Source organism: Psammomys obesus, unplaced genomic scaffold (assembly GCF_907164565.1).
Source record: "Psammomys obesus unplaced genomic scaffold, mPsaObe1.curated_primary_1811, whole genome shotgun sequence".
Taxonomy (NCBI): Eukaryota; Metazoa; Chordata; class Mammalia; order Rodentia; family Muridae; genus Psammomys; species Psammomys obesus.
In genome coordinates this window covers 2,014,709-2,028,440 of record NW_026585685.1, presented here as the reverse complement: position 1 = coordinate 2,028,440, position 13,732 = coordinate 2,014,709, and the positions used below count along the sequence as shown (strand labels likewise).

The 13,732-nt window shown below is 48.2% G+C and overlaps 1 protein-coding gene across 1 annotated transcript in view; it reads left to right on the top strand.

Annotated features, from left to right (window-relative positions):
* The window catches only part of Ptgfrn (prostaglandin F2 receptor inhibitor), a 69,902-nt gene that overhangs the window by 36,991 nt on the left and 19,179 nt on the right, over positions 1-13,732 (top strand). The window contains exon 5 of the mRNA XM_055628431.1: positions 11,649-12,074. Within this exon, the coding sequence (XP_055484406.1) occupies positions 11,649-12,074 (426 nt within the window). The remainder of the gene's footprint in view (positions 1-11,648; positions 12,075-13,732) is intronic.

Sequence of the window (13,732 nt, the reverse complement as noted above, 5' to 3'; positions counted from 1 at the left end):
GGGAGCTGAGCTGAATGCCTCTTGGCAGTGGCTCTTTGTTGGAGGGAAAGACAGCCATTCTGTCTCCTTACTCAGTCTCCTGGACATTTCTGCCCTGGGCTAGTGCTCCCTGAAGCTCAACAAGAAAGAGCAGTCACCTCCTCCAGCCAATGAAAAGCATCTTCTACCCCCACAGACCTGGAAGCCCACGGTGGTTTTACCTGTAGGTACGATTAGCAGTAGGGCCGTCCACCTCCCTGTCTGTCCTCAGGTGCTCAGCCCAGGTGTTTCCCAGGTGGAGGGGCAGAGGTGTCCCCTCACCCCATGTTTTTAAAGCAGCTTGTCTCAGGTGGGAAGACTACTGGTGTGTCCTCTTGGTGTCACCCCAGTTGTCATGTATGTGATCTCCCTGGAGTGGCCTGCCCTTATCACATATGTGGTTGTGGCCATGTTCTGCCTCGTCACACGTGAACTGATACGTCCCCATCTCGTCATCACGTGTTCTCTCTGGAGAGTGTTCACTCTATGTGTGCTCCCAGGCAAGTCCTCTTTCGTCATGAACACGCTCTCTAGAGAGTGCCCACTTGAGTGTGTGTGCTCCCTGCTGCCCTCACTGTATCATGTATGTACTCCTGGCTGCCTCACGTTTTCACATGTGTGTGTGCTCCCTGACAACTCCTCAGTTCATCATGTGTACCTTCCTTGCTGTCCTTACTTTGTCTCGTGCGTTCTTCCCTGCTGTCCTCACCGGACCATGTCTGTGCTCTGGTCCTTGCTTTATCGTGTATGTGATCCCTACCGTGTCTTGGCCTTGTCTTACATGGCCTTGCTGCCTTTGGCCTGACCTCTCTTTCCTGTAGTGCCCTTTTTCTCTCTTTTTCCTATGCGCCTGCCCACTGGAAGGTGTATGACTAGCTCCTCTTTTGTTCATCGAGGCTTGTCATTGCCATTCAGCTTGGGGGGAGGGGGGATAGTGGGGTATGCCTGGCTCCCCACCTGTATCATTGCCCCAGTGGTCAAGCCTGTGGTCAGCTCTTCTGTTTTTACTGCCCTGACCGTGGTTTGGGCCCTGACCAAGGAGGCAACACAGATCTTTAAAGGCCAGGAAATGACTTCCTCCTGTGTCTGATGCTAAACCTCCTGTGTCGTTCTCTGCAGAGGTCCTCTGCAGGCTCAAGGGTGAGCTCCCTGTCTGTCTGTCCCTAATAAGCCCTTCTTTGGCACAGATGGGAACTTGGCAAGTGGTATCAGGGGTGAAGGGCAAAGAGTGGTTAGAGAGCAGTCGGTAGTGAAAGTCCAATTGGGACAGAGACAGGGGTGAGAGAGGGGTGTGGGGGTGTTAGTCAGCCCTGCTAGCAAAGTGGTGCTTTGATATCTGAAAAGCTAAAGGAGCAGGCTTATCTGGAAAAGGCTTTCATTGCTGCAGTCAGAGCCTTGTGCGAGTTGCACTGTGAAGTCCTGAGCTGGAACAATGTTGGCCCAGCTAGGACTCTCCTTAGCAACCTTCAAAATAAAACAGATGTTGTCAGCACCAGGAGAAGAGTTTTCATCTCTGGAGTCAAATCTGTCTCACGGCTCTGATCCTGGTGCATTGTGTGGCACTGTCAAATCCCCACTCTGGCTTTCTCCCCTCCCTCCCTCTCCCCTCCAACTTCTGAATCCCAGCTCCAGGATTTTTTTTTTTTTTTAAATGCTGCCTGCACTCCAATTCAAGGGCTTCTTTGAAGTTTGGATGTATTGATCCCACATACCCTGGGGGAAGTGCAGGCACCATCAGACATCAGGGGCAAGCGCTGGGAGGGAGTGGGCTTTGTCACTGGAAGGGATTTGTTGGTGACGTGTTCTCCAGAGACGGAGGAGAAATAAAGAGGCTAAACTGTGGGAAAGACTCCTTTATTATCCTGAGGGTCCTGTCATTTGTTTTCCTGCAGAGTGCCCGCTCCACTGTGAAAGGTGTCAGTTACACATCTCCAGTGCACACAGAACCCAGGCCCTCACCGTGCTTTATTCGGAATAGGCGCTCGATCAGTACTGACTGAGTGGGAAGGGTACCAGCCCCAACATACAGATAATAGAAAACCCATGCATGAAAAAACCAGAACTGGATGCAGCCATGGCCGTGGCTTAGAGTGTCAGAGACCCTTGCACGCACGTAACACAACGGGAGTATGAGCCCTATGAAAAAACAACTGAGTTCTTCTCGTTCTTCCCAAGACTTCACCCCGCTCCCTGTCTGTGACTCATGCTCTGCAGCTGCTTGGACACTTGTCAGGAGACGACTCGGGCCTGAGTACAGCCACAGGCCTTTAGTCACAGTCTGCAGACTGCATTCTCTGCCCAGACACTGAGGCAAACAGCTAGCTGACCTACATGTTGTCTCTAGCTATGTAATTTGTGTGTTCCATCAAATGCAGCTGGGAACCTGTATAGGATAATGAAGATGTGACCAAAAAAAAAAAAAAAAGGGCAGGAAGATAGATGACCTACTAAATATATAGATTGTCCTAGGTTATGTGACATGGAATGTTGTCACAGAGGCATTCTTAAGAAAGTGGGGTCCCTGTGCAGATACAACACTCAGTTTTTCTCTCGACATGTTAAGAATTACAATTATCATCTACTGAACACTTACTTTTGCCAGGCACTAAGGGAGAACTTTGTATGCATTCAGTGGTCAGGTAGGATGACCATCTCTGGAAAATTCACTCTCCCTTCCCAATGGATAATCCTTGATTCTTGTTTGGGATGGCTTAGAATTGTGGCCTGAGTTGATACTATCCTAGGCATTGTCATCATATGTGGGGAACGTCTTTTGTTTTGAAAATCAGCTTCACATCCTGAGCTGGCCAACCCCAATTCCTAAGGATGAGCTGTCCCTGCTCTCACCTTCAGAGCTGCTGCTGCTGTGCAGGTTGATGAGGGTGTGGGAACTTAGGTCCGTTACGTTACATGGGCCTGATATTGATGGTCTGCAAAGTCAAGGGTCCTGTGCAGCAGGGTGGGGGATCTGGGTGATTTTTTTTTTTAAGAAGGTGAGAAAAAAAGGCCGTTTGCTAGGATTGGTATCCCCCTTTGAAGGAGGAAAAGCTGTAAGTTGGTTTGCAAAATGAAGAACAAAGCAGCAGACATTAAAATATAATCAAGATCAAAAGGGACAAAGAGAATCGGAGAACAGATACTTCAGGGTATTGGGATGAATTAGTTGCTGCATTTGAACACTGAAATTGTGGAGTTTTGAAATCGAGAGACAGAGAGATGTGATTATCCAGTTCTCTGAGGAAAGAAAACAAACTCTTTTCGAAGAGGCAAACTTTTTCTTGGCACTGAATTTATCCCATGCTTTTTCATTTCCTGGGCAGTAGATAATTTAATGGGCAACTGTTTTTTTTTTTTTTTTTTACCAAAGGCCTTCAGTGATCGTTCAAATGGATGTTTCTTATACCCACACTCTCTAAGAGCTGATGGTGTGAATTGTAAGTGTGGAAAGGAGTTTCTGTGGAAAGGAGTTTCTGTGGAAAGGAGTTTCTCTCGAAAGAACTTGAAATGCTTCAGGAAACAAATGTTGCTTTGTGTTTATCCAATTTAGTGTATGGCTGAAAGGTAGGGAGCCCAGCAGAATGGCCAGTTAATCTGCACATGTTAAGCCATCTCTGACTGCTATCAGATGTCTTAAACGAGCCTTTGGCAAGAGTTGGATACTAATCAGTTTATGGTTGAGCTCTCTGCAAGTACCAGACTTCTGTTAATTAGAGAGGGTTCCGAGGGCTCCGGAAGCAGGAGTGGGAGGAGGCACAGCTGAGCTCTGATGATCAGCCTAAAGCACCTGATTTGCAATCTTCATCACTGGTGGGCCGGCCCTGTTTAGCAATGGCCAGCAAGGGAGGTGATTGGTTGGTTGGTTGGTTTGCTTGCTTGCTTGTTTTTCTTTAAAAGGAGCTCTTAATCTGCTAAATACTTGGTAGAAACGCCAGAGTTCTGCCCCTAGGACACCTTGTTTAGATCTGTGGAGCTTTCAGCATGGCTGTTGCCTGCACCTGCCCAGGATTATTCCAGAAGAGTGAATGGTGCCGCATTGGCGTCAGCGAGCCGTGTGTGGATTTCTGCTGTAGGCTTTGGTTTTATTGGTTTAGTGGGATAATGCATAAAGCGCTTGGCACAGTACCTGGCAGTTACACGCTTGCTCCATTCCCTGGTGGTAGTGGTGGTGATCTCTTAGTGCTTAAGGATCTTCTCCACCAAGTTGTTAGCCAGTTAGGACACAGGAGAATGTGTGCAGGCACTGGGGAATCCAGCGTGGAGGACACAGGAATGTGTGTGGTGGAAGTCACATTCCCAAGAGGTGCTGGGGCCAAGCGGGTTACCCTCCCCCCACCAGCTCTTCCAATTGTGCTCCCAAACCTGTATGTCTGTGGCCCTCTCTGAGAGGAGTGAGTGAGGATGAAGAGAATGCAGGGAGGGCTTTTTTTTTTTTTTTGGCTGATCATTTTGCTCTGAAATGGCTAAGGCTAACTTCTGTCGTGATAATTGTTCTACTTAGGCTCTGCAGAGCCATTCCCCCACCACAAGACTTTACTTGTAGACATCTCTGTTTAAATATTAGAGAATCTTTATTATACAAACGACTGTGCTAACTCTTTGACAGTCGGCCCCTGAAGTATCTGCCCACTTCAGAATCCACAGACGTGGACTGTTCCTTCTGTTTTCTCCAACTTGTGCGATCCACCCATCCCTCTATACCAATGTTACAGGGATCTTAGAATGCAGTGGGGGGGTCGGGGGGGGGTCGGTCAGAGCTTCTCTGATAGCATCCCTATGGGCTTCTGGGAGGGAGCAGGCTGTGAGAAAGCCTTGGTATCTATCCCAGGGGTGGAATGAACCCGGCCAGATAAGTTGAGCTGGGAGCCAGACCAAGTAGATAAAGTCTCCCCTGCAATTTTGCTCACAATCTACACAAAAATTCTCTAACTTAGAATCCCCCCCTTCATTTCTTGCTTGTCATCTAAAATAAACACGGAAATAGTACTGATCCCATAACATTGTTGTAAAGATTAGGCCAAATTCCAAGGAAAGTATGGCCTTCTGGAAAGGCCAGTACCTTCCTAGGGCATCTAGGAAGCCCTCAGTAAATGTTAATTGTTACCATTGTTGCTGTAGAATGGGGAAAAGGCTGTATACCGGCTTTATAGAATTGTCGGAGTAAATGGAAGGCATCTGTATGCCTTGCTGACACACTGTAGGAAAAGCCTGTGGTCCTTGAAAACAACAGGCAGGAAACACTTGAGTCTATAGCTCATTCAGTGATTCTCAGAGTTTTTCATGGTTTTGAAAGTTGTGACAAAGACACGTAATGATCCATGTTTCTAGTAGAATCTTTCTTCTGAGGAGGGGTCACCTGTGGGCCTACAGCTTTGGAGAGAGTGTGTACATGAGCAGGTGTGAACCTGGCACCCAGATTAGAGAGCAGGCCCCTGTTCTCACATGCTGCTGGCATTCATTTTGGAATGGCTCCGTGTTCTGTGAAAGCACTGATGGCGTGGGTTGTTGTTTGTTTTCAGCTTTTCAAAAAAAATTTACAAACATTCACAGCAGAAGAAATAATCACCAGCTTTAACTGTAAGTATCTTGCTCATCTGATTTCAGCTCTTTCCTCCTTTGGACATGCACGCCTTCTCTTTTATCTGCAAGAGCATAAAACATGCGTGAGATGCCATATCTTTTCTTTTGTAAGACAGGATCTCTTTCTTTCTGTAGCCCAGACTGGCCTTGAACCCAGCATCTTCTTGCCTCTGCCTCTCACATGCTGGAATTACAGGCATGTCCTGCCACACATAGCCTTCACATACCATTTTACCCCTGAATACTTCAGGATGCATCTTAACTGATGAGCAGTTTTCAGACGGAACCCTCCTTGCATTCTTAGCTGATTTCTTGATGAGATCGAGCAGAATGTAGCAGTAATCAGCGGTGAAATACCATGCCAAAACCGAGCATTTTCATGCAAAATATTAAATCTAGTCCAATTCAGCCAGTATGCTAATATCTTTAATGTAGAAGGTGCCTTATGCATAGTATGTGCAGATGGGTGCTCTGCATAGTCCTTAGCCTTGGGAAGAGTCCTGTGAGGTTCCATGAGAAGTACACACAAATAACAGACATCCAGGGGCAGTGTTCTAGTAAAATCCCCAGAGAGCAGGGAGCCTGGCAGGTGGTAGGAAGATCCCTGTTGAATACTTCCCGAATGAGGAGTGGGGTTATGGGATGGATGGCATGTGGAGCGAGTCTGGAGGAGGCATTCTATGTTACCATGGTGAAGCCACAAAGAAAGGGGTGTTGTACGTGAGGCCCAGAGAAAGACACACCCTGCACAAAACAAACGAAACGGGGATCTACGTCCTGACTCATGTCACTCTGATGTCGTAAGTGGTGTCCTGTCTTCTCTAGGAGTGTTCATCTCACAAAGCTGGTGGACAACTCTGACAAACCTCATTTGTCAAGCCAAGGACACTCATTTCTCAAGCCAAGAGCCCACTGTTTGCACATCCAGTCTGAGGCTGGTTGCAGTGGAGATGGGGCCGAGGATGGCTCTAGGAGCAGCAGGAGAACAACCACGGAAGTCCACGGAGACATTTTCCTTTCCTGCCAATGGGAAATTCTTCTTATACACAGATGGGTCTGCGGCCCTACTGTGTTGTGCCCTCCCTATCTCCTGGACTCACAGGAGGGAGACAGACTCCTTCAAGGGTGGAGAGTAGAACTGAGCAGGAGATCCTGCTCAGCTCTTTCCTCAGCAGATGGCTGAGCATGCGCCCTGGGTGATGAGGCTGAGGGTGTAACAGGGAGGATGGTAGAGACTGGGACATCAGAGTGCTGAGAGAACGGAGAGCAGGCGGTATTGGGTTAGGATGGGTTCACGTGGTGAAGGTCTTCATTGCAGGCTCCAGTGCATGCTCTGCACTGAGCAGGTAGGAGGAGCTCCTGGAGGCTTATTGACTGACTTGCCAAGTGTTTAGAGAACCACTGGGAAGCCATGACAGCCTTGCTGGAGGTAGCAAGGGCTACAATGATGGTGCTGTTCCCTGGGATATCACTCTTAACTGCTGTGCATCAGGCTTGGAATGGGAAGAGTGGAAGGGATACTGAGGAGGCAGAATGCATAGGGCTTGTTTCCTCAGGGTATGTAGACAAGAGAGAAGAAGGGGAGATGGGATGCACCTCATGCTGGGGTGGCCAGGAATATGGTCCTAAGAACAGTCAGTGGAGAGTTGAGAGGGGAAGTTTGTGTTTCTTTGGTTCCAGCTGTGTCTTCCTTCGCGTGCATGGGTGTGGGGGAAGGTGAAGCACTGAGGTGGGTCACATTGTGACCTGGCTACAGGTAGAATGGTGTGGAGCCTCAGCCAACGTGCCTGGTGCAGCCATACATCTGTGTTGGGCTGTGAAGTCTAAGGAAGAGTTGGGACAGAGCGGGGTACAAGTTGGGTTCTAAGCCACTGACGGAATGAGTTTGGGGCATAGCCAAGGAAGGAAGAAGAGGGTAGTAGGGAAAGCTACCCTGGTAGAGTTTTCCCTGACCACCGAAAGGTCAGCCATGTTTCCACTTCTTTATCATTTTTTTAAATTTAACTAGCTGACCAGTTAAAATTGTATACATATATTATACATATGTGTATATGTCTAAATATTATATGTATGTCTGTATGTATTGATTTTGGTTTTGTCTTTATTTTTGAAACAGAGTCTCAGCATTTAACTGTCTGGCCTGGAACTCACTGTTGTAGACCTGGCTGACCTGGAACTCACAGGGATTCACTCACCTTTGCTACCAGAGTGCTGGGATTAAAGGGCATGGATGTGCATGTGTTTAATCTCAGCACTCAGGAGGCAGAGGCAGGTGGATCGCTGTGAGATCAAGCCTGGTCTGCAAAGTGAGTCCAGGACAGCCATGGCTACACAGAGAAATCTTCTGTCTCAAAAAAGAAGGTATACGCTACCACATCTGGCTTAACATCATATATATATATATATATATATATGGTGTACATCATGATACTTTATATATATATTCTTTCTGCATTTTTCTGTTGACAGACATTTAGGCTGACTTCCCTCTCAGCTGCTGTGAGCAGTGCTATGATGAGCATCTCCTGTCGTTCATCATCATTTTAACCATCTTTAGGAAGGTATCTTTGGAAGAAAGTGCCTGTGGGTGGACGTAAACCATGAGAGACAGAAGGATTTATTATTAAGAAGTACTTGATCTGTTTTAGAGAACAGAAGTCCCAAGGAGAGCATCAGGGCATTCCAGTTTCACTGGTCACTCAGACTCAGGTTCAGGCCCATAGGAAGCTGTTCTCTGCTTATATTCCCTGGGGGCAGTAATTGGCAGTGTCATTGCCAGCACAACCTTGAGTGTCCTGAAAATTGTCCCATAGAGTGCTGGAGCTTAGAAGCTGTACAGTTTGGAGGAGAGTAGGTTTGGCTCCAGAGAGATGCTGGTCTAGAAAGGTAGGAAGGGTATAGCCCTGGGACGGGATCTCCACCTGTGCGCCGTAGGAGGATATCACTTGCCTTTTAAAGGTCTCCTTTCTGGGCATGAAAGGGGAACGATGACTAGTGAATAGTGTGTGAGTGTTCTCGTAAATGTTGGTGTATACATACAACACCTCTCCCAGGGTACTTTCATCATTTGTGTTGAGGGGAGGGTACAAGAACAGTAAGGCCACAGCATATTTGTGGAGGTTAGAGAAGAACCGCCTGAAGTTTTTTTCCTTCTACCTTGTTGAGGCAGGCTCTGTTGGTCCTGCTGTTTCTGCCATGTTGTACTCCAGGCTAGCAGGCCTATGAACTTCCAGGTAATTGTCCTGTCCCTGCCTTCCATCTTGCCAGATAAGTGCTAGAATCACAGATGAGTACCACTAGGCTTTTTACGTTGGTTCTAGAGATCCAATTAATGCCATTCAGTCTTGCACAACTAGTACTTTTGCTGGCTGGATCTCCAGCCCCCTTTATGTATAATGTCTTCTTAATCTTTGCAACGAGGTTAGGATGTGCGGGTGTGGTCGTTGTCTGCATTTTTACAGAGGAGGCACCAGAGAGCTTAAGAACTTTGTTCACACTTGCCTGCAGGTCAGTGGCAGAGGCAGGATTACTACACAGTCTGCTTGCTGATGACCCCTTTGGGTCGTACAGCCCTTTCACAGGGGTTGCCTGAGACTATCAGAAAACACAGACCTTTACACTGTGATTCATAACAGTAGCAAAATACACTATGCAGTAACAATGAAAATAATTTTATGGTTGGGAATCACCACAACGTGAGGAAGTGTATCATAGGATCACACTGTTAGAAAGGCTGAGAACCTCTGTTAGAAAGGCTCGAAAGCTTGACTGTAGGGTGCTGACAGGCCTTGTTTGTCCTCTGTATGTGAGAACTTTCGCAGGTTTCTGGGAGGTTGCCCTTGCCACAATCACTTGCTGCTGGGGAGCTCATGGTGTGTTAGCCCCCTTCCAGGAGGTGGGAGAACATCCTCAGAGCACCACAACATTCATTCTCTCTCTCTCTCTCTCTGTCTGTCTGTCTTGTGAGGCAGCCAGGGTACATGTCCCAGCAGCCTCTGGCACCTCTGTACACACCATCTACATCATCACAGCAGGGCTGCTCACACAGCAAGGCTAGGTCTGTGGGGTTTCCCTCCACGGTGGAGCCCAATCTCACTCGCAATTAAATGCTCGTGAAGACGAACATTTGAGAGAATTGAGGTTCTGAGTTCTTTCCATTTCCTATCCCTGTGAATCATGCTTGGAGAAGTCACGATGTTATAAATTTCATTAGAGGTGTAAATCACAAAAGAACAGTTCCTTGACCTCAGCAGTTCATAATCTGCGTGAGTCATAAATAAAAGCAGCAAGAAATAAAACAAAATTGCGAAAGGTGATGGGGATAAAGAGAGCACTGGAAAATGGAAGGCTCTGTCTAAGTAGAACCATTTTTCCTCATAGAAGAAAGAGTGTCTGGAATGAAAAAAGAAAAAAAAAAAGGTCAACTTTTCTAATAACCTTACCATCAATCTAGGGGACAGATGTCGAGTACCTGCTGAGTTCCAGGATCTCAGGGATGAGACTCTCAAGCAAAGAGTCATTGAAAGCGTATAAGTGGTGCAGAAATGACATGGGAGCTCAGAGAAAACGCTGTCCCCAGTGACACTGCGGCCTGCAGAACAGGCCAAGCGCTGTTGTACCACAAGGCCATCAGCCTATGTGGCGGTAGAAGAGCCTCCCAAGTAGGGCTGACATGTGGAGGGGGTGGGGAGAGGAAGGAAGGCTACGAAGGGGTTCTAGAACAGGCTCCTTAAGGAGGAAGTATGGAGGAGGCCTGCAGCCAGTATCGGGAAGTGGGCGGGGATACTGAACAGACTCACCAAGGCCAGGTTCACTATGTGATGGCTTCACGGTTGGCAGAGTTAAAGGGTGAGCTGTGTGTGGCAGTGAAAAGAATAATCCTTTCAGGGAGTCTTAAGTGAGGGAGTGTTGGCTGATTGAATACAGATTCAGGGGAAAATAACAAACGAGGATAAGACTTTGTATGCGAATGAGGACCGGGAGGCTTGCGTTTGGGGCACAACCAGGACCGGTGGGATCCTTAGCCCTAGTGGGACTGGTGGGCCTCAGGTTGCACGTTGCTATTTGATGAGACCTTTGCGTTGCTGCTCCGGTGGGAGCTTCGGAGGTCTGCAGGCGTGCTTGGCATCCTAGAGACAGTCCTTAGAATGTGGACACTAAGAAGCTGAGATCTTCCTCAAAGACTCCAACCTCCCCAATCACCTGTTAGCTTCTCTCGTCCTGCGGAAATAAGGCTTCTGACCCTGGACATTTGGCTTCTGGCCTTGGGAGTGAACTAGCTGGCTTGCTCTTTTCCTTCCTTCCCTACCTTCCTCCTTCCTTGCTTGCTTTCTGAATTTCGTCTTAATCTTTAATGGGAATGGATGTTTCTCCTGCGTGTGTGGCTGTGTACCACATATGTGCAGTGTCGTACGAGGCTGAAAGAGGTTGTTAGATCCCCTGGAACTGGAGTTGCAGATGGTTGTTGTTTTGAAATCCAGTGCAGCGAGGGGGGATCTTTGGTGGGCCCAACCCAAGGTCCCTGAGAAATTACACCATGGAACAGATCCGGTGTTAAAAAGGTCTATTCGGGGAGGGAAGAGGACCTAGGAAAGGGATAGAGGTGGACAAGTAGACACGTAGACAGGTAGACAGACAGGGAGCAGAGCTGCGCTGTGGAGAGAGCTGGGGTGGCGGGTGGCAACACACACCTGGCAGTGGTGGCGGGTGATGGTGGCAGGTGATGACCTAAGCAGTTGCTAGGTCCCTGAGAGCAGGCCGGTGGAATTGCCTGTACGCTAACAATTGTGATTGCCATGTGGGTGGTGGTGGTGGGAGGTGAACCCAGGTCCTCTGCAAGAGCAGCCAGTGTTCTGAACTTCTGAGCCATCTACTTGACCACCTTAGGAAGAAGTGACCTTGCAAGCTTTGGGAAACGTTCTTCCTGCCTAACACAGAGACTCGATTTTTATCCTAAGAGTTGGTAGGATGGACACTTTGTCAGAATGTGAGTGGCCCTTGACTTGTGCTCTGCCAATTCTTACGTTGCCGGGTTTTCTCTCTCCCTCCTTCAGAACCAGAGTACCAGGTCTACCTGAACGCTTCTAAGGCCCCTGGCTTTTCAGATGACCCCACAGAACTGCAGTGCCGGGTGGTGGACGCGAAGCGTGTGGAGGCCGGTGTCCGACTCGCTGTGTCATGGTACTACAGGATGAACCGTCGCAGCGATGACGTGGTAGCCAGTGAGCTTCTTGCAGTCATGGACGGGGACTGGACTCTGAGATACGGAGAGAGGAGCAAGCAGCGGGCCCGTGATGGGGAGTTTATTTTTTCTAAGGAGCACACAGACACATTCAGTTTCCGTATCCAAAGGACTACAGAGGAAGACAGGGGCAGTTATTACTGTGTCGTGTCTGCCTGGACCAGGCAGAGAAACAACAGCTGGGTGAAGAGCAAGGACGTCTTTTCCAAGCCCATCAACGTATTCTGGGCCTCAGAAGGTAGGCTCGCCACGCTGGCCATGGTTCAGTATTTTGTTTTAGTCTCGTACGTCTGTGCTTGTTTAAGTCGTCATCACCCTCCGCTCACACTAAGAAGACATGCTGATACACAAGGGAGCTGTGCTTACCATGTGACCTTCTTTGCCCTCCTTTGGACTCACTGCCACCTCTTCAGTGTCCCCACGCCAGGAGGAAAGGGCCTTGGCAACTCGCTATCATTAGTAAAGCCTTGCGTGTCCCAAACCCCATTGTTCCTTTACCTTGCTTTCTGTTGCCAGCCTCCTCTCCAAGGACAGTGGTCTCACGGACCTGCCTCAGTGGAAGTGTTACCCTCCCACATTCCTTGACTAGCTGGGTGTAAAGGAACCAGGCTCTCTTCCTGCTTTTCTCTACCATTTTTCATGAGCCCCAGAAGCCCCCTCTCTGCAGCTCCTTGCTCAAGGCCATGCCTCCTATCACTCATCTTGATTGAAGCCTGGATCTTCTGCTCGGTTGCCAGTGCTTCTAGCTTGATTTCATGGCCACTCCGTTACTACTCCTGTCCAGCCGGCTTTGTTGAAATAGTCCTGGGTGCTTTCAAAAAGAAAGGATGCCAGTAGAAATCATGCTTAAATTGGTCTGAGGTGTGTGCAGTCTAGACACGAGTGGAATCCTTAGAGTAGCCACCATGGAGGACTCTGGTATAGACAGTGACAGTGCTTTCATTCTCGGTCCCCTGTCTTTGTCTAAGTGTCACATCCTCTGTCCTTTTTGGTCCCAATTCTGTTTATCAGACCAGCTCACTTCTGGTAACTGAAACCCAACCCCTTGATAGCTCAAGTGCCATGCATCTGGTTCTCTAAGCACAGTCTTTCTAGTTTGTTCCCTTTAGAGCTTCAGCCCTGTTGATCCTGTCATCTGCCATTGTTCCTCCTTCTTACTGAGTCTTCACTTCTCTCTTACCAGGAAATCCAACATGTGCCTGTAGACCTCCTTGATAAGTGTGAGGCCTAGGGGCTAAGGAAAATTACGTGATCACCTATGGATGTCATAGCCGAAGGTCCTAGCCAATCATGTCCCTCCTTTGCATCCGTAACTCTCGTGCCCCTGCCTTGCTCTATCTTATATTCTGCTTAAAACACAACCCGACTCAAAGCCAATTTTGCTGTCTCTTTGGCTGCATATGCAGAGCCAGATGCAATTGAAGGAAATAACTTTCTAACAGTGGTCTCCCTTCCAATCTCCAATCCTTTCTGTCACGTGGGCTCTCAGCACTGAGAGTCATTCTGGTTTCCTTTGTGTGTTTACTTCTCCACTCTCCTAAGTGATAATTGCATGCCACCTGCTCTCTGTGCGCCTCCTCCCCCAGCGCCATCAGCTCCTTGCCTTGCTTCTCCATCCCCTATAAAAAGATAGTCAAAAGAGAACCTGCATCCGCCATGCGCAGCATTGAGCCTGTTACTTGCTCGTATGTCTTAGCAAAGGTCTCACTGCTCAGGCACATGACCTACTCTCTTATATCTTCAATATTCTCTCTCCTCTGGTCCTTTCCCATTGGTCTGCTAACATTGCTGTTAGAGAAACTAATTCTGATTTATCTTCTTCCTTCATCTTCCTGTGTCTTACAACCCTGACCACCTCTCTCACTTTTTGTAGTGGTGCATTTGATTTAACTATAT